Source organism: Cavia porcellus, unplaced genomic scaffold, assembly GCF_034190915.1.
Source record: "Cavia porcellus strain 051 isolate PalLab524CR breed Dunkin Hartley unplaced genomic scaffold, mCavPor4.1 scaffold_3, whole genome shotgun sequence".
Classification (NCBI taxonomy): domain Eukaryota; kingdom Metazoa; phylum Chordata; class Mammalia; order Rodentia; family Caviidae; genus Cavia; species Cavia porcellus.
In genome coordinates this window covers 8,417,633-8,440,804 of record NW_026947486.1, presented here as the reverse complement: position 1 = coordinate 8,440,804, position 23,172 = coordinate 8,417,633, and the positions used below count along the sequence as shown (strand labels likewise).

Genomic DNA, 23,172 nt, shown 5'->3' with positions numbered 1-23,172 from the left:
GTGCTGGAAACTATAAGATTGGCCCAGGCAGAAATCACCTCGTGTGTATGAGCTTTTGCCACTTCACTGCAGGGAGATGTTACCAGATATGTTTCTTTCCTCAGTTTCCAGAATTTTTCAGGTTTAGTTGCATCTGCAAAGTGCTCAGTTTGAGGGTCAGGAGAGCTTAGTCATTAAACATTGAGGCTTTGGCACCAGACAATATTGGCTTAAATCTCAATCCTGCCTCTTACTATGTAATGACAAGACAGTTTCTTTATCTTACCAGTCTCAGCTTTATTTTCCATATAATGGATATAATTACAGTAACTGCTGCATAGTGGCATTGTGAGGAATAAAAGTGATCACATGAGTACAACACTTAACAGTGTCTATCAGTAGCACTATCGTTTTTTGCTCGTTCTCACAATGTGGCTCTTCATCACCTCTGTAATCTCACCTGTCTTCCATGTTCCAACAACACTCACATATAGGCTATTTTCTGAATACAAATGTAATTATTACTAATGCCAGGTCATTGTACAGGCTTTTTCCTTTGCCACCAGCATTTTTCCTAGAGCCTTCACCAGGTCGCTACATGCTTATACATCAGGTCTCAGCAGGGGAGGATGCAAGTTTTATGGGGCCTGAAAGTTTGCAATTTTGTTGGCTATAGGCTTGAAAAACAACCAAATATAAACTCAAAATTAGCTATACAATGAAAGAATATGAACTCAGAATGAAAATGAAATCACAACAAATTACAAAGGCCTTAGAGGTTCAAGTCCCTTCTCTCAGTAATCTTTTCAGGCAATGGGACAGAAACATTGACGAGACATAATTTCCAATTGCATCCTGACTTCTACATCCTACCTGGAATATGCTAACTCCCAGTATTCATGATTATCCCTGAAACTTAAACGTATAAACTTTAGAGTAAATTCACCTCTGATTTCAAATATCAGATCACTTTCTCTGTGAATATTCTCTGAATTTCCAAGAGTAGACATAGGTTCTTTATTTCTGTCTCAAGGTTCTCCTGGATATGTCCCTATTATAGCCTTACCCCTCTATATTGAAATCATCATGTTGCTTATGTTTATAAAAAGACTGCGTTTTGGGGGTACAGAGGCAGACTGTTCACCCGTCTCCCCTTTGTGCCTAGTCGAGTACCTGGCATATAGGGAAGATGCTATTTAAATATCTGTTGTTTTACTCAGTAATAAGTATCTCTTTTGATCTTTTAACCTCTGAAATCCCTAAAACTCCAGAGATGAGAATTTTCCTTGGTTCTTCACAATGCTCAAAGCTCCACAATTTTAATCCTGAAACACTAAGAAAATTCTGCTAGTAGATATTATCTCAGGATAATTGGGTATAATTGTATCTATTCAGTAAATGGCTTCTTAGAGAGGGCTTCTTAGCCAAGGGCATATAATACAAACGGACATAGCATAAACCATGGATGCTTTCTTTTCTGGAAATAAGGGACAAGGAACTTTCACATTCTTCCCCAGTTTATCAGCCAAGTTTGGTCTTTATTTGTCTCACATATCAATGAGGGACACTATAGGTAGCCCAGAAAATGGATATTTCTTTCATTGTGCTGCTGGTGGAATCCTAATGTTGCAGCCGTTCTTTCATCCAAATACTCACAAATGTTGGTCCTTTGCCAGATCTAGAAAGTAAATGTTACACAGTCAAAGGAAGTAATGACAATTTTATCCTTCTTGCCAGAGACAGCTTCAGGGTTGGGGATGGGACCCAAACCTGACCAATAAAATTCTCCTGGAAATGGGGGATGGCTTCTAGGAACTATTTTCCTTCTGAAATGAAAAAACATACACAGAAGAAAATCCAATTTCCAGTTTTGGACTCTATTTTGGGTATGTGGAAGCTGGAGTTGTTTTGTAAATCATAAGGAAATAAGCAGGAAAGTGAAGCAACAGGTGGCCAATGACAGGTCAAGGTGGGGAACTGAAGATTATGTAGAATTACGTTGCCATTTTTATGGCTGTTATGATAATACATAGTTCTGAAAGTTTTGAAACTGCAAAAGCATTTTGCCTTGATGGCATAACTTTTTTCCCCCTCTTTTTGGCAGTGCTGGAGAATCAAACTCAGTGCCTTGCACATGCTAGGTAAGCACTCTATCACTGAACCACACCTCATCTAGTAACACATCCACAGTACACTTTTAACCAACAGATATTTTTTCATTTCTTGAATTAAGCTAGAAATTAGAGTAATCAAGTGGCTTGTGTGAATCATGTCATTTTTAAAAAGAATACATTATAAATACACAGGAGAAACTATTTTAGCAAAAACAAAACAAAAACCTTCCCTAAGGTAGTTGTTCCCAATAGTTTTAATTACAGAAAAATATCTTTTAAGGTCACTCCCTATAAACTAGTTATTACATTGTAATTTTTGATATTTGTTTGTGGTGGGAGCTGGGAGAAAAAGAAAATTACTTTGACTCCTGTGACAGTTTTTTGGTCCTATCACTCATTAATAGCATTTCCCCTGGCTGGTTTGAAAAATAACTGCGACTCTGTACCCTTCATTTCTAGTTACTGCAAATGATGGCAATAGCTTTCTAATGCTTGGAAATCTGCAGCCTTAAAGCTGGACACCATTGTTTTACACAGTTCTGTCACTCCATTTAAAAAAGCCCCCTTGTTAGGATTTATAGCAAGATTTCAGTCTGCTTGAGTGGTGGTGGGCATGGTTTTGGATCACCAGTCCAAACAGAATTTCAAACTTCCGTTTGTTTCTTGAGTGCTATTGCTCCTGAGATGCTGACTCATTATTGGAATTTAAGTAATTAAGATTAGAAACAAACTGAAACCAGTATGCATAATATCAATGTCTAAGTATGATGGTATTTCCAGGGCTCAGAAATCATGTTAATCATCAGGAACTCATCATTCAGAGAGATAAAATTAATTCAGGATGGGAATCAGTGAGGGAGCAAAAGCAGAAACAGAATTCCAAATCTGTTAGCGTGAATCTATTCTCCTTGGGGAGGCAGACTCTGCAACTCTCACTCAATACTGAATCTCCACAGTGATTCATTTTCTGGGCAGAAATCTGGCCGACAATCCGGGTTTGAAGATTCCTGATAATCTACTGAAAAGAGACGCTGCTTCATGCCACTGAACAATCCTTAAAAATATTCTTATCTTCCAAAAGTTTCTTAAACTGTCAATGTTTGAGACCTCCTTGGCCTATTTTCCAATAAAAACAACCATGCTAAGAGCGTGAGAAGTGCCTGAGTACCTTGTGGCTGCAGCTAACTCTCCATTTTAGCACAGCAGAGCCCTCATCTGCCAGGGCTTGTTGTGTGATGAATGGGAAAGAAGGGATTTCTGAATTTCCAACCTTACAAACATGTTACTATAAAGTACCTTTTTCTCTTTACTTGTTTTTTTTTTTTGTTGCTGTTTGTCTGTTTGTTTTGTTTTGTTTTGTTTTTTTGGTATCGGGAATCAAACTTAGGACCGGATCTCTGAGCTACTCAGGCAGCACTGTGCCGCCTGAGCTGTATCCCCAGCCCAAAGTACCTTTTCTTTAAAACGAGAAAAAGCTCAAAATATTACTCACTTAATTATATACATAATTGATATTTCTAAGTGCTATCTCAGTTGGAAAGATGTTCATAGAAGATGAAAACTATTTCAGTTAGAAGTATGTTCTGGTGTTCTATTGCATAATAAGGTGACTACAGATAAAAAGTGTGCTGTGCATTTCAAAAAGCTAGAAGGATTTTGAAAGTTCTCACAATGATAAAATAATAAATGTTTGAGTAGATAGATGTGTTTACCCAGATTTCAACATTAAACAATGGCTCAACATATAACAAAACATCACATGGTACTTCAAATGTAGTTTTTATATATCAATTTTAAAAATTAAAAAAAAAATCTCCTGGAATGGGATACTCAAAGAAATATGATCATAGCAGAATAAAATCTACTTTCATTACCACGTTTCTAATCTTTACAAACTTGGGCCCAAACACAGCAAGACAGAGCAGTGACAGAGGCGTGGTGGAGAATAATGAACTGTGAGCTCAGGTATTCAAAATCAAACACTTGAATGTTAAAGTGGATTTGAAAAACAAATTATTTATTTTTCCAATACGCACTTCAAATTTATGGTTTTGAGGAAGGAAGGAAGGAAGAAAGAATGCAGGGAAGGAAAGCAGGAGGGAGGGAGGAAGAGAAGGAGAAAGAAAAAAATAGGGTAAAATGAAATTTAGATGTGTGAGGAGTATATGACTACTATTTTGATTGTGGTGATGGTACCATAGATGTATGCATAGGTCTAAACCTATCTAATGAGATACATTTGAAATGTGCAGTTTTGAATAATATGCCTCAATAAAGCTTTTTAAAAAAATAAACACTAACATTTAAGTCTTTGCAAATTGCAAGGCTGCCTTCAAAAGCAAAGAAATTATTGAAACACTCCATGTCTACTTTATGCTTTGAAATGATTCCTTTAAATGACTGTTTTTTTTTTCCATTCACGCGCAAGCTTTTAATTTATTTGTTTATGTTGATGTGAAGTTACCTATTTGATGTTTTGTATCTCTGGATCAGCACACCACTTATGTTTGTTTAGAAGAGATATATATCACATCTGTTTTTTCTATCACACACAGTAACTAACAGACAACTAAGTAAGATCTTATTATCCAGAGGTGCAGTTGTAACAGATGGAGTAAGAATTTATAAAACGATCAGAGGAGTTTTAGTGGACTGTTGTTGTCCTTCAAGGCTGAATTCTATCATTCTCAAACTTTCACTTATAGAGTTAATTTCCAGGTGAGTTTACAAAAGTATAATTACAACAAAACCATTTGATATTTTATATTTTTAAATAGTGATTAAAATAAAGAAGTCAGGTATGTAGTGCATAAGGAATGAAACGCAAGGAGAAACTGAAAAATTAATTTATTATATGAGACATAAACAATATTTTTGAGTGAATGACTCACAAAAGCAGTCCACAATAGCTCACATCCACAATGCAATGGCTGAAAAATATTGGCACATACATTTATAACCATAGCACTAACATTCTAAGGTGGTTTCCAAGGAAATGCTGCAGTTAACAATCTTAATGCTTATTTTCCCACTTACAAGGCTGAGATTATGATCACATTCAATTAATGCCTTGAATCAGCTGTTTAAATTATAAAGCACAATTATCAAAAACTGCTGTTACATCCTTCATGAAATACAATGATAAATTCATATTCCATCACAAACACTTTCTAAAATTCAGTGGGTCTTCTCCTTCAAGTACCATAGATTTGGGTGACAAATTTTATGTGCAGCTGGAGGTAAGATTAAGGGCAACTACTGAGAAAGTTAAAGGCCCAAATATTCACTCCAGACACTCATGCGGATGATGATACTTTTTATTGTCAAAGAGTAAAAAAATAGTAACCTGCTTATGGATTTGAATAATATAATATCTCTATGTATGGTACTTTTTAAAAATGTTTTCAAAGCATTTTCATACCTATTATCTAATTTGATCTTTCTGACAACCCTTGAGGTAGGCTGAACTAGTTAGTATATCATTATAATTTAGTGGGTAAGAAAATTGAGGCATAAAGCATTTAAGTAACTTGTAGGGCTTAAAAAGGAGATGCCAATCTCTGTAATAGGCTCTATCCAGTAATAACAAAAGCAAGTCTAACATGTTTGATGATCTTATTTCAATATATTTTGAGACACAATTTCACTTCCAAACCAATGATAGTGATTCAGTTGAAGCAGCTCTCAAGTTTTGGCATGTGAATAATTAGACAAAGTACTAGGAGTTTTTAAAATTCAAATTATAACTGAAAAAGATATCTTAACTTCTATGACATATAGAAATTTTTGGGTGTATGTCTTCAGAACAACCTAGCTTCATAGTATGGACTGTAATTTTGCCATTTCAGACAAAATAATTTTAAAACACAAAATTCAGTTTACCATGAGCTTCATTTTTACCATGCAATGATTTCTCTCAAGTGATTTCACACACATGTTCTCAAAATTAGGTTACCTATTAATCACGAGTTAAACTACCCAAAATGTCCAATTTAGTTATCAAATCTCTGTCCATATAAATGTGTGAACTGCACTTTGGGAACATGACAAACTATCACTGCTAAGTTCATTTTGGTGTCACTTAAATTCTTGTCTTCTAAATTCAAGTGACTTATGAGGTACTTGAAAAATTAAGATTTTGTGAGAGATTTCAGGGCAAAATTCCAAACCTAGGACACAAAATACCAGTCTCTTTGTATTTGTCTAATGCTGAATATGCCTCATCAGTGACAAGCTAGTAGCTATCCTCAGTCCTCACTGATAAGGCATGACCTGAAGGCAATTTGGATGGAAATGGGGAACCACTGCCTCTATCAACAGCCACTGGAAAATTTCAAAGCAAGAATGTCTTTCTGATAAGAGAACGTGAAAATATCCAAAATATCCGATGTCAACATAATGAGCAGATCTAAGGAAACAGTTGAAATGACTTAAGAATGGTCTTACTACTGTTAATCACTATAGAAGCCTTCTGTTAATTAGGAGATAATCAAAAAGGGTGCTTTAACATCTTAAAATTGTTTTACCTATAGTTGTTACATATTTTCAAAGTTTTTTTTTTTTGCTGTGTTATAATTGTGCATGTGTGCCCATGAGAAGTACATGGAAGTATGTGTTGTAAGATTATCTTTTAATTATATATGTTGCAGTTTATCTAGGCCTATTAAAAACAGGGCAAATAGTTATTGATGAATTCAGAGGGAAAACACAGAAAATCATTAGTTTTATTCTTATTTCATTAAAATTACACAAAAAGATCTATTATCTGGAGATTCCCACAAAATTAAACCACAAATATTGGTAAACCAAGAGAATTTCTTTTCTTTCGTTTTCTATTTTTTTTTTTTTTGAGGCAGGGTCTTACCATGCAGTTCAGGCTGACCTTGAGCTCACTTTGTAGCTCAGGCTGTTCTGGAACTTGCAATGATCCTCCTGCCTCAGCCTCCCAAGTTCTGGGATTACAGGCATGCGTCACCACACCTGGCTCCCAGAGAATTTCAAATGTGGAAAATTTTCTCATAAACTAAGTAAGGTTTGAGTTGCTGTAGTTTTAAGAACATGAATGTTGTATATCTAGAGAACAGTATAAAATATTAAATAACAGGAATACCCTGTGGATGAATATTTACTATTTGCTCATAGATCCCGGAATGTAGTGAAAACTGATAACCAAATTTTGTCTTAATCCAGATTGTAAAATTGCTAATTTGACAGCACAAAATAATTACAAAGCAAAATGATCAGAGATGTGACTGTCAAATAAATGTTTTGTAGGGTCACAAAGTCAGAGAAGTAGACCCTGATTCCATCTAGAAAAGTTCATAAATGGGTGCCCTCTTTGTAAATTTGTCAAATTTACTATAGTCCACATTCTAAATTAGTGTGATCTTTATGGTTCTTTGTTTCTAGGTATTTCATTAACAAGATATCAGCGCTAGAAATACATGGTATGGGTTCAGACACTTTTTCAAGACAATTGAGAATATATTATCATACCCACTCTTCTTTAATGAAACAAATAGAATTACAGAGCAAGGGAAAATTATACAGAAAATAAAGTGGTGCAGAAGAATAAAACTGAGCACTTGGTTCAAATTAATTCATAACTGTGAAATCAAAATGTATTTGAAAGACAAAAATCTGGTTATTTCATTACTTTCTAAAATTTAAAAGTTTCTGAAGTCAATCACTATGTTTGGTGGTGAGAAAAACCCTTTCCCTTCAAATAATGAAAATTAAAATGCCCTGTATACCTGCATTGGGTGAGAGACTTCTGTAGGGTTTCCTAGAAAAACTTAACTGAGATAACTCTCATCTAGAAACTTTCTGGCAGGCAAGAGAGGGGAAGGAGGGTATGAAGGTGATGAGTTTTTTTCTGTTCTAAAAAGGTAAATCCTATAAAGTTCTATTATAAATTCCCCAGAATGTAGAATACAAATGAATCTTAACTAGGTTGAAGCATACCTTCTAGCAGATTTCTGCCTTCAAACATTCAACATTCTGAGAACATAAGAATTCTACTTATACAACCCTCCATCATTGAGATGTTTTAGCGACCATCCTGCTCAACAATTTCTTCACAACATATGGAAGGGAAACAATTTTTATAAAATTCTAGGGCTTCCATATCCAAATTTAGAATTAAATTTTGCAGCTATGGGTCCTGGGGAATAAAATTTCCAAATCTAGTCTCTTGAATCAATTACAGAGAGCATGCCATGGAGGCTACATTTGGTTGTACAAAAAGCCCCAATGAGATGAAAATAGAACGTCTCCATTGAAAAACCAAACTTGAATAGCCCTCTCTGTGTGGTATGAGAGGAATGATGTTGCTAATGGCAAAATCACAGTTATCTTCTCTGGTCATCAGGATGGCTCTTGGGTGAAAACCTGGTTGAGGTGTAACAAATCATCAGGTTACCCAGACTAACAATCCAGAAAACTAGAAAACAAGGCCTTCTCCTCATTCGATCTGATAGATGTAACCATCCCAATTCATACTTCAGGGGACTTTTGTCAGTGAACCAGGCAGTAAGACCTGTAAGAACATAACATGGTCACCTGTGAACTGTGGTGCCTTAGGCTGCTTCTTCAACACTGGGTCTGTCTCCCTGGCTTCTCCCCATAGTTCCCACATACCCAAGAGCTCTATAAAGAGCAGCAGCTCACAAGGAGTTGACAGCTAAATTTCTGCCTTGCTCCCGGTGCAGGGTTCATTACTTGTGTGAGGAACACATATCAACTGAGAAAATATCATGCTTGTGCCCTGAGAGACCTCAAGTCCCATTAAACTGAGCATAGAGCATTAGCACTCATCTGAGTGGGATCAGGATTTATTTTACTTGTAGAAGGTGTCTCATCTTGATCTCTGAAAGATTTTAGGTCTGCCTTTCCTACCAACTCACAAGATTTCTGCCACCTGCAAGGGCAGCAGACACACTTGAGCCATGCCTGAAAGCTTTCGGAAACACTGGATGAGAAAAGCTTTTTACAAGGGTGAAAGAACTGGTAGAACACAAGCATGAAGAGAATAGCTGTGCAGTACCCAACAAGCAGCTGCAGAATCAACAGAGGTGCACACACATACATATAGATATCAGTCTTAAAAAGATACCATACGAGCAGGAGGATGGCATTCTCAATGAACCTTGCCATATAGTACACCAACAGCTGGTACCAGTTCTGAGACTTGCTGATGAGGTCAGGATTGTTGATTTTCAGCTGTACAGCTGACCAGCAGAACATGTTGATACCAGCATACAATAAAGTGAGGAAGCACAGCACAATGGCGGTGCCCACCCGACTGAGTGCCTTCTCTATGTTCTCAGGAAATGGGGAGCCACTGCACCAGAAGAGGATCCAGGGATACAAGAAGAAGCTGAAGAAGTTAACAAGTATGACAACCAACACCCACGTCTTCATGATGGACGTAAAGAGAACCAGGACGATGACTCGAGTGGCAATCTCAAAGCTCCTCCAGAGGAAGATGCAGACATAGGCCAGTGGCTTCACTTTGACTTCGTACTCATCGTACTTGATTTTGATGGCTAAGATGTTGCAGCGCAAGGCTCCATAAACAATGGACAACAGGGACAAGGTCATTAAGAAGCCTGAAGAGAGAAGAGAAAGAGCACTGTCAAATCTCACCTCTACCAGAAACCCTACTGTGGCAGGCATTTTGTCAGTCTCCTGTCTATAGTCCTTGGACTCTTCTGCTTTTTATCCATAGGCTGACTTACAGCTGTCAATACCTGTATAATATGCCTAAGGACTTTTTCAGAAGCCTTCTGTGCCTACATTTCTGGCAGGATGAAGTGCCAAGGTATTAATGCCCCAGGGGAATCCTTAATACCCCAAGTCCATCCTTGATAAGAGCTGGAATATAAGAACCTTAGGCTTCCTATTCCTTGGGTAAAATCACTCAGAGGCATGTGTTTTTATACCATTTGCCAGTGACTCCTCATAGAATTAAATTCTAGCCACTTACTATGATATTTATCAAACAATGCTTCCTTTATTGTTTGTCCTCCTTTTACTCCTTCCATGGTCCTTACACCTTCCCTTCAAAATACACAGACTCAAATCCTTCTCTCAGGGTTTGTTTCAGAGGTAACTCAAACTAAAATGACTTCTTGACCTCATCTTGGTCTGGGTGAAAATACAGTGTCCTATGCAGTTGGTCTCTAAGCTTCTGGTGAGTCAAGAAGAGCCATACTTGATATTTCCTTTTGATGCCTCTCAACAAAGACTGGTAGCAGGCACATAAACAGGAGGCACTCAACACTAAATTGATCAGTATGTCAGTGTGTTCTTATTTAATGTATACCCTTTTACACTTATATACTGACTACCGAATGTTCATCGTCATTGTGGTTTTAAATTTGCAGCAAGCTAAAGAAATGAAAATCTTTTACTGACAATCTGTTTTGGCTAGATAGCATGAGCATTTTGAGAAGCTTTAACTCTAGCTATTTGTTTTTTAAAATGATTTGTGGATAATGACTTGATCCAGTATGTGTAAATAGTATATAAGGAGCATATGTATGTATAAATTTAGCAAGACAAAATGTGGCCCAATTACATTAATCATGGTATTATATTACAGAGCACAACACTTTTGGCCTTGAGTTCTGTTAGCTAAGAAATATATAGTGGTGCCTTAGTTCATGAGCTTAATTTGCTCTATGGTTTTTGAAAAAGATGGCCACATTTGTGTTCATGTGGGAAAGGTGCAGTCATGTGCAGTTGTGTTTGTCACCTGATGCAGAGTTTGCAAACAAAATCAAAATTTTACCAAACACTTCTGTTTTTTAACCAAACTGTTTGCAAATAAACATGTTCATGAACTGAGGTACCACTGTACTGCCAACCTATGAGCGCAGACTATGGTCAAAGCAAATAAAATCACTTATTACAGGCTCCTACATAATGGCACAAAGAGAGATGGGAGACAGGGTTTTGAGTTAGGAACTAAGAATTTTGCTGTAGCTTGACTTTTGCCAAATCTGTTTACTTTGGGAAAATGTCAATCTTTCTGGACTCTGTTTTCTCACCCAGAAAATTGGGATGATAAAATCTTCCTTCATGCCTCCCTCATTTTTAAACTGTCTTGAAATATTTAATTATTTTAATAGACTTTATTTCTAGCACAGATTAATTTTCATAGTAAAACTGAGCAGAAGAAACTGAACATATATTTTCCATATATTTTCTGCTCCTATACATGTATAGCCTCCCTCACAGTCAACATTACTCAGCAGAATGGTATATTTACTATAATAACAATTTACACTAACATATCATTATCATCTAATATTTACAGTTTATATTAGAGTTCACTCTTGATGTATATTCTATAGGTTTCTGCAAGTCCATAATTTTCACTTCCTTAAAAATTCTCTGTACTCCGTATTCCTGTCCCTTGTAATCCCCTAAAATTAGTTTAAGTTTTTACTCCACGAATTTAAATCTCCACAGATTTATCTTTCCTAGAAAGGTCATATAGTTGAATCATATACTATACAGATGTTTCAGATTTGCTTCTTTCACTAAGTAACATACATTTAAATATCTTCCATCGTGTGTTTTCAAGGATTGACAGTTCATTTCTTTTAGTGGTGAATGCGTAATATTCCATCATCTGTATGTACCAATTTATTTATTCCTTTATTTACTGAAAGACATCTTGGTTGTTTACAATAAACAAAGTTGTTATCAAGATTCGCATGTAAGCTTTTGTTTGGACATAAGTTTTTAACTCCTTTAGGGGGACGATTGCTGGATTGTATAGTAAAGATATACTGAGTTTAGTTAAAGACTGTTAAAACATCTATTAAAGTGCCTATAACATTTTGTATTCCTGTGCAATGAATGAGGATTAATATTACTCCACATCTCCACCAGCATGGGATTTTGGTCAATATATTTAATTTGTACAACATGTTCTTTTGATATATATATATATATATATATATATATATCTACAGTTAAGCTAATTAATATATCACCTCACACAGGCACCATATTTGTATGAGAACACTTAAGACACACTCCCCCAGCAAATTTCAAGTATACAATTCACTATCATTAACTATAGTAACCATGCTATACTTTAGGTCTTAGAACCTATTCACCCTACATAACTGAAACTTTGTATCCTTTTGACCATCATTTTTCCATTTCACCAATCCCTACATCTCCTGGTAACCAACATTTTATTTTCATGAATTTTGCCATCTAGAATCTATAGATAAGTGAAGTCAGGAATTATTTTTCCTTCTGTGGCTAGTTTATTACACTCAGTGTATGTCCTTGGCTTCATCCTTGGTTTTACAGATGGCAGGATTTGTTTCTTTTAAAAGGCAAAAATATATTCCATTCTAATAGGTATATAGTGTTGCCTTGTTATCGCAAATCATATTTCTCTAATGACATATAAAGTGGTGTGTCTTTTCAAATGTTTATTTCCTATCTGTGTATCTTTCGCATTAGGTGTGTATTAAGGTCATTGGACCAATTTAAAATCATATTTTCTTATTTTAGAGCTTTAAGAATACTTTGTAAGTTTTAGGTAATAGTCCTTTGTTAGACATCTTTTGCAAGTACTTTCTCCCGGTTTGTTGTAAATAATCTATTTATTTTCCTGAAGGTGCCTTCTGCAGAACAGAAACTGAAGTTAATGAAATGCAGCTTATTGATCAATTCTTACTGCTTTTGGTGTTGTAGGTAAAAAGTCACCACCTATCCCATAGTCTAGGTTTCTTCTATTTATCTTATAGTTGTATAGTTTTGAATTTTACATTTGGGTATTTGATTCATTTTGAGGCAGTTTTTATGAACATTATAAGGTTTGTGTCCAGTAATTATTTGTATGTAGATATCAGGTTATTCTAGCATCAATTTTGCAAAGGATTATAATTTTTACACGGTACTGCCTTTGTTCTTTTATTGAAGATCAAATACAGATGACTATATATAGGTCTCTTTCTCGGTTCCCTATTCGTTTCCATTGATCTATTTGGCTATTCTTTTGGTATTACTGCACTGGATTTATTATTGTAGCATTATCCATGCATACTTCTTAAAAAGCAATTTCATATAATTTTTTCATGTATCAGAATTGTCTGTGCCTGAATGTATAGCTAAAAATATACAAGAACAAAGGTTTAGTTTCCTATTTGCGTTTCGAATCAAAGGAAAAACATCTTTGTACACTTGGTGGGTACATAAATTTTGAAGCCTTGGGATTTATTTTCTGAGGAGAAGCTCAATTTTATTGAAAGTATCAATTTTTCTCATAGTTCTTGGCACTGACTTAATTATCAGTATTAGTCACTAGAAAGATCAGCATCCACTAATCAAATTTAAAAGACAGAAATACCATTGTGAGAGTAGAGTTAGAAGTAATTAGACTGAGTTATTTTTCCTGAAAGGTTAACTCAGCAGAGCATTCAATACAGAATGTATATTTTTATATGTGTGATTAGAAATTCCAGCACCCTAAGGATCCAGTACTGTCTTTTTCTTTTAGCCCTTAGAATTTCTGCACTATAAGAAAAATATTTTAAATGCAAAAGATGAGCTAAACATGAGTGATCAGAATGCAAATTATGCAGTACATATACAGTACTTATATTGCTTTATTTATCATATTTAACCATAAAATATTTATTGCTTTTAACAATACAAGAAGCCAGATTTTTTTAGTACTTATCCATTTTGTTTATATAAGGTAAATTTTTCCAAATTACATCTTTTTTTTCTATATTGAGACAATTAAAGCAATTATTATCCAGTAGGTATTTGGAGGCAATCAACCCCAGAATTCTGAGAATGCAGTGAAATTATCTTGAAATGATTGATCTCAATCAAAGCACTCTAACCATTGGGTGCTCATTTTAAAATGTTATAAATAGAAATGGCATCAGGAAGGGAGATACACTTTGGAGACAACAAACTTGTACAAAGTACTTGTGATGTACATTTATGCCTCCAGAATTTAGCTGTTAGCTAATGACCACCTGGAATTATGCCTATGCAAATAATCTTTTTATTCAAATTTGAATGGAGAAAAGTTCACTCATATTATTTTCCAAAGTTATCTTCCCATAGTCAATACAAAAGGGCATCAATTGGCAATCCTAAATAAGTGGTACCTCAGAGGTGAAATATCCCCTAACAGGACTACTCTTATTTCCCAGGTGTGCATACAATAAGACATTTTGTTGTTTTCATTGTCTGTCATAAGGAAAGACATCACTTCACGTAAAGCTAAAAAGGAAGGCTTCAGCAATATTTCAACCTCTTGTCACACCCCTAATGCTTCCTTCTACTCATTCTAGGCCAATGGGTTCCAGAATAAACTCTTATTTCACAGAGAAATTGTCACTGGGTACGAATTTGCTCATTCCTCACTTGCTACCTAAAAACTCAATGTCTGTGTAAGCAGACAAGGGACATTTTCTTCCCCAGGATTCTGCTTAGGAAGGGGTCCTTATTTGTAGAACAAGAGGGACAATTTCACAGTTGTTTTCAAGAGATAATGCAGGCAGCCTATTAAATAGAGACATCAGATGGTTGTTCTCTGTAATGTCATTGTTTATCACAGACACTAAATCTTCAGTAAAACCACTGAACTCAAATGCTTGAGTGTGATAGACTTTTCAAAAATTAGTAAAAGACTAGAAGGAGGCAACTGAGGCAGACTAGAGATATGCATTATAATGACTAAGGGAAAGTGGAGAAAGCACAGTAAGCTTCTGGGAATTGGAATTTTTCTGAAATGTAGTGACTTTTACTTTTTTTCTTTTATCAACTTGGCAGATTTTAAAGTTTTTTGTACTATCTGAAAATAGGATCTTCACCTGTACTATACTCCACTATGTCCTCCATCTCAACAGCCCAGGTCTATTAAGTGTCAACTTTCTCTTGTAAATTTTCAATTGCACTCTCAATTCTGACTCTTTGAGTGCAGTGCATGAAACTGCCTAAGTTAGCTGCATTTACAAAAATGTGCGCAATTGTATGCTGGGAAATTTCTACAATACACAGAAGGGAGGGAGGCAGAAAGGGTGAAGACGGGAGGGGGGGAAGGAAAGGTAAGGAAAAGTAAGAGGGAAAAAGAAGGCCACTCGTTTACTCTGTAAGTCCCTCTGTCTACTATTACATTCTTTTTTAAACTCCTCAGCTAATTCTCTTGAGCTGTTACTATTCAAAACACTTCTTAATTCTCTGCTCCTTACAATCTGGAACACAGTGTTACTTTTTCTTCATCTCTGCAAAATTTGACATTGTTCATTCCCACCTTACTGTAAGTCTACCTGTAGTGTGCCCCTTATCATTTTCTCCTGGTCATCCTCTATATTTCCCAGGAGCTCCTACTTGCTTAGTGCCTTTAAAGGTACATCTCTTCCTACTCATGAACTATGTTTTTTTTTTTTTCTATACTATCCAACAACCTGGCAGACTTCTCTTCCTAGACATCCCAGGGTGCTACCCAGAACAAAAATACAATCCACACATCATAATACAGACTTAAAAATATTTACATCTCCCTGAAAATCTCCTCTTACATTTCCTGTAGAAGCCCATGACACCATCACCACAGATCATCCTACCCATATATCTATGATATAGCTAGGACTCATTACCTTCTTTTTATACCCAAATACATGTCTAAGCTTTTGCTATCCAGCCTAGTTTATGAGCCATCAGCTTGGCAATGATAAAAAGTATGTTAGTAGTGCCACACCTTATGCATCAGAATCTATATTTTCACAACATCTGACTGGTGATTTTTGTGCCAATTCAAGTTTGAGAAGTACTACTTTAAATTATTTTCTTTCTGGTTTTAACCTGAGCTAAATGTAATACTATATAAAATAGTTAATTTAGGCAGCTCATGAAGAAGGTGACTAGCTAGTGGAAGGGTGTGGGATAAAGTTGAGTGATTAGTCATATTGATAAGAATTAACATAAAGATTCAACAGTGAATTAGGACTTTGGACCAAGAATGAATTTCCATGGGCAACATGAAATGAAGCTCATTCCCAACTAAAGACAGTTGCAGCCGCTCTATACTAAGCTTCTGAATTTTGAGACTTTAAAATGCAAACTAGTGTTTTCCTACTAAAATCCAAGTTCCCTTTAAATTTTACATGCTGAGGAACTGGGTTAGAGAGGCTGAATTCCAATTGGTCATTTTAAATCCAAAAAGCCATCTATGATAGGCGGCCTGTGAACAATTGAACAATTCCTGTAAATAGTTCTGGATCAAAGGTCCATGTGCCTACTCACTCACAAAACTCACCTCATCTTTCTGGAAATCCTGCAGACATTATTATTATTTCCAATATAAACTCTCCTAACTTCCCCTTTTTTAGTTTGTGACTTCATTCTTCAACATTGTGAGACCACAACGTCAGTTTGTAACAGACTTAACTATTTAAATTTGGCTCTTGTCATGTGGTCCCATCTCAGGTGTTTCTCTATCACCAGCCTTCTTTCTGCTATTTCTCTCCCTAAGTGAACCTTATTTATTATTTAAAGTAAGGTGAATTATGTCAACTCATCAAGTACTCCTCCCTGTACCTTCATTCAACTATATTTATTCAACTCTGCTAAATCCCTCCAAGACTTTCTTAAGCTCTGCTCTGTTATTACAATCTCATAGATGTCCTTATTTCATCCCTTGATGCCTTTAAGTTATTTCTCTTTTTTTTATTAAAGTGTAATCTCCTCAAAGTAGTTATTACTTCATATAGATTTCTTATCACCAATACCTAACAGTGACTAGCAATGTATATATAATGAATATATAATGAAAGTGAGCAATGTATATGGGGCTTAATTAGGACTTAACACAAGTTTGGATTATTACCTTGGTAGCATTGTGCTTTCCTAGCCATTTAATCAGATTACTGTCCTTGCTGGAGTCTACAGCTTATTAACTGTTTTAGCCTTGAACACTTATTCTAGAACCCAGTGATACTCTCCTTTAATTCCACCCGAAGCCTTGAAAACTGGTCAGCAAACTATTGATGAAAAAGTTGAGAATAAGAGCGATCATCATCATAACAAGCTTGTATCCAATATTTGTCGACTGTTCCTCCTGGCTGCTATCACAAATAATGCTTTAGATACTTCATTTTAACAATTTTATTGAGATATAATACATGCATTTAAAGGAAGAAGGTAGTTTTTACTATTATCTAACTTTTGATTCTATCCACTTTAATGGGTATAAAGTTTTGTTTTATGTTTTTTTAATTTTTATTTACCTGAAGACTAAGGATTTTTAGCATGGTTTCATGAGCTTATTGACCACTTTTATACTTGTATTGCTTGTGTTAACTATAAATTAAACTCTACTAAATAGGAGGTTTTTACATTTTCTGTAGGTATCCCAAAAGGTCTACCAGTATGCAAAGGTCAGATCTACAAAAACTACTAAATTACAAATCCAATATTTTAACATATAATCATCAAAGAACATTTACCATGATAAAAGCCGTCAAAAATCAAAAGGGTTTTCATGATAGCAGTGGCAGATTAATCTGCTTTAATACAATATTTCTGTCAAGGATGACTGGATGAACATATTTTCAAAAGTATCAGACATTTATCAAAGCAGAAATGTCTCCAGAAAACTCTAAATCTCCTTTTACTCTCAAGACATTTGCCTAAACAAAAGCAGGTATTAGGATACTAAGAATCTAAATACCACATTCAGCAGTCTCTCAAAGCTAGTGGGTATAGGAACGAGTAGTGACATTTAACCTCTATAATGGCCCTGGTTTATACCCAGAGCTTTCTGATGGCGACTTACTCAAAGGACACCAGGAGTCAGACTGTCCTCATAAAGACTGCATTACAGCTATTGGACAACTCAAGCTGCGATTCAATCAAGTTAATCTGCATCTGGGTCAACTACTTGCCATAAACAAAAGTAAAATCTTCCTGGGGAAAATAACTTATCTAGAGCCTCAAATCATCTCTATTTTTTGTACAACTATCTGGCAGTAAATACATACAACATGCATGCCAACAGCAAAAATAAAAAATGACTGAAAATCAATACTAATAATAATAGATAATATCACCAGTCCTACAGGAGATACAGATTTTGGATTTATCTGACATGGATTTTAAAAACAGTAATTAATATACCTATGAAATTATATGACAAGATGGGGAATTTATCAGAAGCTAAAAACTTTTTAAAACTTCAGTGAAAACTCTAGAACTAAAAAATAGTTCAATTACAGTTAAGAAAGTAACAGATGGTTTTATCAGTTTTACTAGACACAACTATAAAAATAATTAGCAGTAACTAAAAGTAAGGTAAAAAGAGAACATTCAAATGGAGGAATAGAAAAGCATAAGAGACCATGGAAAAGTAGAAATGTCATGAGTGGGAAGAATGTCTCAATAGCAAGATTTGAAACAATAAAAGCTGAGAATTTTCCTAAACAGCTAAAATATCAAACCACAGATTTGAGAAGTACTAAAAATACCAAGTAGGGTAAATACAAACAAAACTCCAACTAAACATATCATGTTAAAGTTGCCAAATATCAAAGACCAAGAGAAAGTCTTAAAAGGAAGTCAACAATAAACACACACACACACACACACACACACACACACACACACACACAAATAAGTCAGGCATGTTGGGCCATGCCTGGAATCCTAGCACTCTGGAAGGCCTAGGCAAGGAAATCACAAGTTCAAGACCAGCCTGGGAAACATAGTAGTTAGTGAGTCCTTGTTTCAAAAAAATGGGGGAGCTGGAGAATGTAGAGCCTAGAGCATCAAAGCTCTAGGTTCAAATTCCAGTAGCACACATACAAAAAGATTAAGTTCAAAGGAACAATAACAGTGTATCTCATCCCAACAGAAATAATTTAAACCAAGGAAAAAATAATGAAAATTTCAAAGTGGCAAGTAAATCAGCTCTAATACAGACTTCTATACCCAAAGATGAAGGGTAACAGAAAGACATTTTCAGAGAAAACAAAAATGAGGAAACAGTATGTGCTATGAGCAGATCTGCTCTAAAGGAGATACAAAAGGTCCGTGAAAATGATCCTACATGGAAGCAGGGAGATACAAGATGGTGTGAACAGGGATGAAAAGGATAACACAATTTAATTTTTTATTAATATGTGCAAAAAGATCAGAACAGACAACTCACACCAACCCTAGACATTAAAAAGACAACTGAGAATGTAAAAAAGAAATGAAATTCGTTAGTTATTTGGAAATGTAAATTCAAACTGAAGGTACTACTACACAACTACTGGATTACAAAAGTAAAACCTAGTATTGACAAGGAAGCAGAGAAGTTAGAATTTGTACATGTTGCTTGTGAATATATAAAATGGTAAAGAAGCTAAATATCAGAATTCCCTATGCCCCAGCAGTTCTACTTTTGAGCATCTATGCAAGAGAATTGCATATACATGTACTAAAAAGGAATGTATAAGGAGATTTAAAGAAGCAATTATTTTTAGTAGTCATAATCTGGAAATAACTAGTAAGCAAGAACAGCATCTAACAACATGTAATATGTTCAGCCTATGGACTACTACATAGCAATATTAAGAAATAAACTTCTAACATAAAGCACAACATGGATCACTTACGAATACAGTGTTGCATAAAAGAATACAGAGTTGTGATAAATATTGCTAGAAGTCTGTTTTGGCTTAATAGTTTTTTGGATAGGACGGTAAGGCATGTGACGAAAAAGGGACAGAAGGAAGTGACTCTTCTGGTACTCTTTCCTATTTCAACCTGGATAGAATGTTCACTTTGTTATAACTCATCAAGCTTTGTCCTCATGAAAAATACAGTTTTCCACATTCATTCAACTGCCAGTTTACCAAAAGTTTAGATATAAATTGAGGACTTTCTCTCCAATATATATTCATATATATTTTGGGTTCTCAGAATTGTTACAACAAATGTTATGGCTCATCCTTCAAAAGCCATATGACGTAATTATAGCCATATAATTCATAACCACCAGAGATCCTGAATGATTTTGTTCTTTTGACCGAGACATATTTAAATTTCTCAGTCAATGATCTGAACGATAATATCTCCAGCTCATCCTTTTTATGCTCAAAAATTATTGCACTTATTTCATGGTAAGGGATTATTTTATTTTACAGGCATTAATCACTTGATTCTGATATAGATATTGTCATTATTCTCATAACACAGATGAAAACTAGAGACATAGGTGTTGAATAACCTCCTAGAGATCACTCAGTTAACAGACTGAGAGTCAGTCCTAATGTTGGTATTATCTGATGGGCTCTTCTACTTAAATGAATATAATTAGGTCTATTTTCCTAAAAGTGGTTTTAGTTTGATATTTTATCTCTTTTATCAGTTAGAAGCAAAAAGGAGTTTTCTACTCTTACAACAGCTCAAGGTACTCTGACGCACAGAAAATCTCCCTAGAGTACTTTGGGGAGTTCAATTTTTCTTTACTTTCACTGAGCTCAAATTTCACATCTGTCTTCTATTATATAAGCATTCTGTATCTAAAGACTTTCAGAAATCATGCTTTTTGGATATCTGGGAGTAGGCAGCCCTCATGACACTAAGTTGGTTTCCAGGATTCACGTCTCAGAGTACAAGCAATGACCAGAAGGAAGTAGGGCATGGAAAGACCCCTGTATCAGCTCTACTAACTTGTCCTCTTCTTTCTTATCCTGTCTCAGGTAAACAGAAGGAATATCAGTGAGTTGAGCTAGACAGAAAAACCTTTGGCCTTGATAGCCAAACAAAGGATGTAAATACCTATACTCACATGCAAGACCGTTTAGCATGCTACCTAAATGGTGGTAGGGCCACTCAGAATATCAAGGCAGAGGTTCTCCACTGTCAGTATGCTAAAATCAAAGTTTAGCATATTCACTTATAATTCAGTTTTCCATGTACAGTGAACTTTAAAAATCATTATATATGGCCATTAGGCTAAGACTGAAATTAGCCTCTTGTATTTTCTCCCTTTTTCAACACTTGAATAAGACAATCAAAAAGCTAATTCCATTAATCTTTTAATTCCCACAATATCCCCCAGTATAACTTTACCCCCAAAGTCATATTTTCTTTCCTCTTTTCAAGTATTTTATTCTCTAGTCTTTATTTCTGGTCTTATTTGATATGTATCTATGATTGTAAGAAATATTAAAAACATCTAGAAGGAAGATATAAATATTTAAAAATAAACAGTTTGGCTTTTGCAAAGATTTCAGTTCTCCATCCATGTGTGATTGTATCTTCTTAGTGCCTCCAATTTGAAGCAGCACTCCCAAGACTTACAAAAATGTGGGTAGAGAATCAGAAGGTCTTCTAATTGGCTTAGATTATTTAAATACAAGCTCTAGAAAGGAACCTAAGATGCTCTAGAAAGAGTATTGCCATAGGACAGTAAACCCAAACCAAGCTTTGACAACACATTCTTGTATGGGTGGGAAGTGTTTTTCTTTCCCTTGAGTATCACAAAGTAACTTCCATTAGCATGTGCCCACAAACTCCAGAAAAAAATAAGAACAAAAATGAGACCAAATCCAAGTCTGAGTAAAAACTCTTGGTGACATCATGGAAATATTTTTTCCCAGAATATCTGGATATGGGTTTAATATAGGAAGAAAAGTCTAAAATGAATTTCAAGTCCTACAGACTTCACGTTCTTAAAACACTGATATATACTATCAAACAATCTTATAGACCATTGTTGAGGTTGCCACTGACATCTCTATGTATACTAAATTCACTATCGCTGAAAATATTCTTTGGTGCAGAAAAATACTCAGTGGAATGGTTGTTAGAAGTTTAAATTAATAAAATAAGTACAAGCCATGCAGTGTACTATCATATATCTATCAATCTAGCTACCTCAATTCTTTCTTGGATTTTGAATAGTCAAATAAATTAATGTGGATATAAATAGATGCAAGAAATGTGGGATACAGACTACAGATATCTATCAAACAGAAGAGATTTGAAACTTTATATTGGAGTAATCAATGCAATATCATACTAACTCAACCTTTTGGTCAGAAGAAAACAACCTACAGTTCAATTTTTAGTAGAAAAAATTTAACATAACTATAATGTTGAATTAGTCTATATTTAACCAATGTACCAAGTTAAAAAAGGCTCTATTTTTAAGTAAAAGAGACATATCAAATTGATATACCTGATAGATTAAAAGTTAAAAAAGACAAAGATCTATTGTTCACTGATGCCTAGCACAAAGCACAATGCCTGACTAGTAGGTATGTTAATCAGCTTTGTGTTATTGTAAAAAATACTTAAATCAGTTTAAAAAGAGGAAAGATTTATTTTTTTCTATAAGTTGAGGTTTGAGTCTCTGGAGTTTATAGGCCTGTTGCATTTGGGCCTATGGCAAGGTAGTACACCATGGGTCAGAATATCAGTCAGAGGTGACTGCTCATTTCGTGGTGGATAGGGAAAAAAGAGAGAAAGAAGGGGTCAGGGTCTTAATATCACTTACAATTCATTCTTCCAATAAATTTATTTTCTTTCACTACTGTCCCACATCCTAAAGGTTCTAGGAATTTCTATTATTGTCACAAGTTGACAACGAAGACTTAAATACATGGATGATTGGGGAGCACTTATACAAAGCATATAAGTAGATGTTCAATAAATGTTTTTGTAAAACATTAGTTTGTAAAAGGATTCCTTATTGAATAGAAAATATTACAGGCAAACCAGTACTACACAACTTCTTCAGGTACCAATCATACCTACAAACATGAAAAATTGTTGTCAATCCTGTGGGTGTATGTATGTAGGTGATCTTTTCCAAAGTGGGGTAGAAAGATAGCGAATATATCTTTAAAATTTTTTCAATAGTAATAAATATTTTTAAAAAAGATAGGAAAAAATACTATTTGTGATTGATCCAGGTTTATCAGAAAATCAAATGTTTAGAAATCTCCATTCTATTTGAATTTTTTTAATTCATGGCACATTTGGCATGTTTGGCCACTAATTCTTTCACAAAGAGAAGAAATTGGTTACCAAAATC

At 35.0% G+C, this 23,172-nt stretch overlaps 1 protein-coding gene across 1 annotated transcript in view; it reads right to left on the bottom strand.

The window, feature by feature from the left end:
• Positions 1–4,923: 4,923 nt before the first annotated feature.
• The window catches only part of Xk (X-linked Kx blood group antigen, Kell and VPS13A binding protein), a 63,198-nt gene continuing 44,949 nt past the window's right edge, over positions 4,924–23,172 (bottom strand). Inside the window, exon 3 of the mRNA XM_003469344.5 lies at positions 4,924–9,703. Within this exon, the coding sequence (XP_003469392.1) occupies positions 8,880–9,703 (824 nt within the window). The 3' untranslated portion in view covers positions 4,924–8,879. The remainder of the gene's footprint in view (positions 9,704–23,172) is intronic.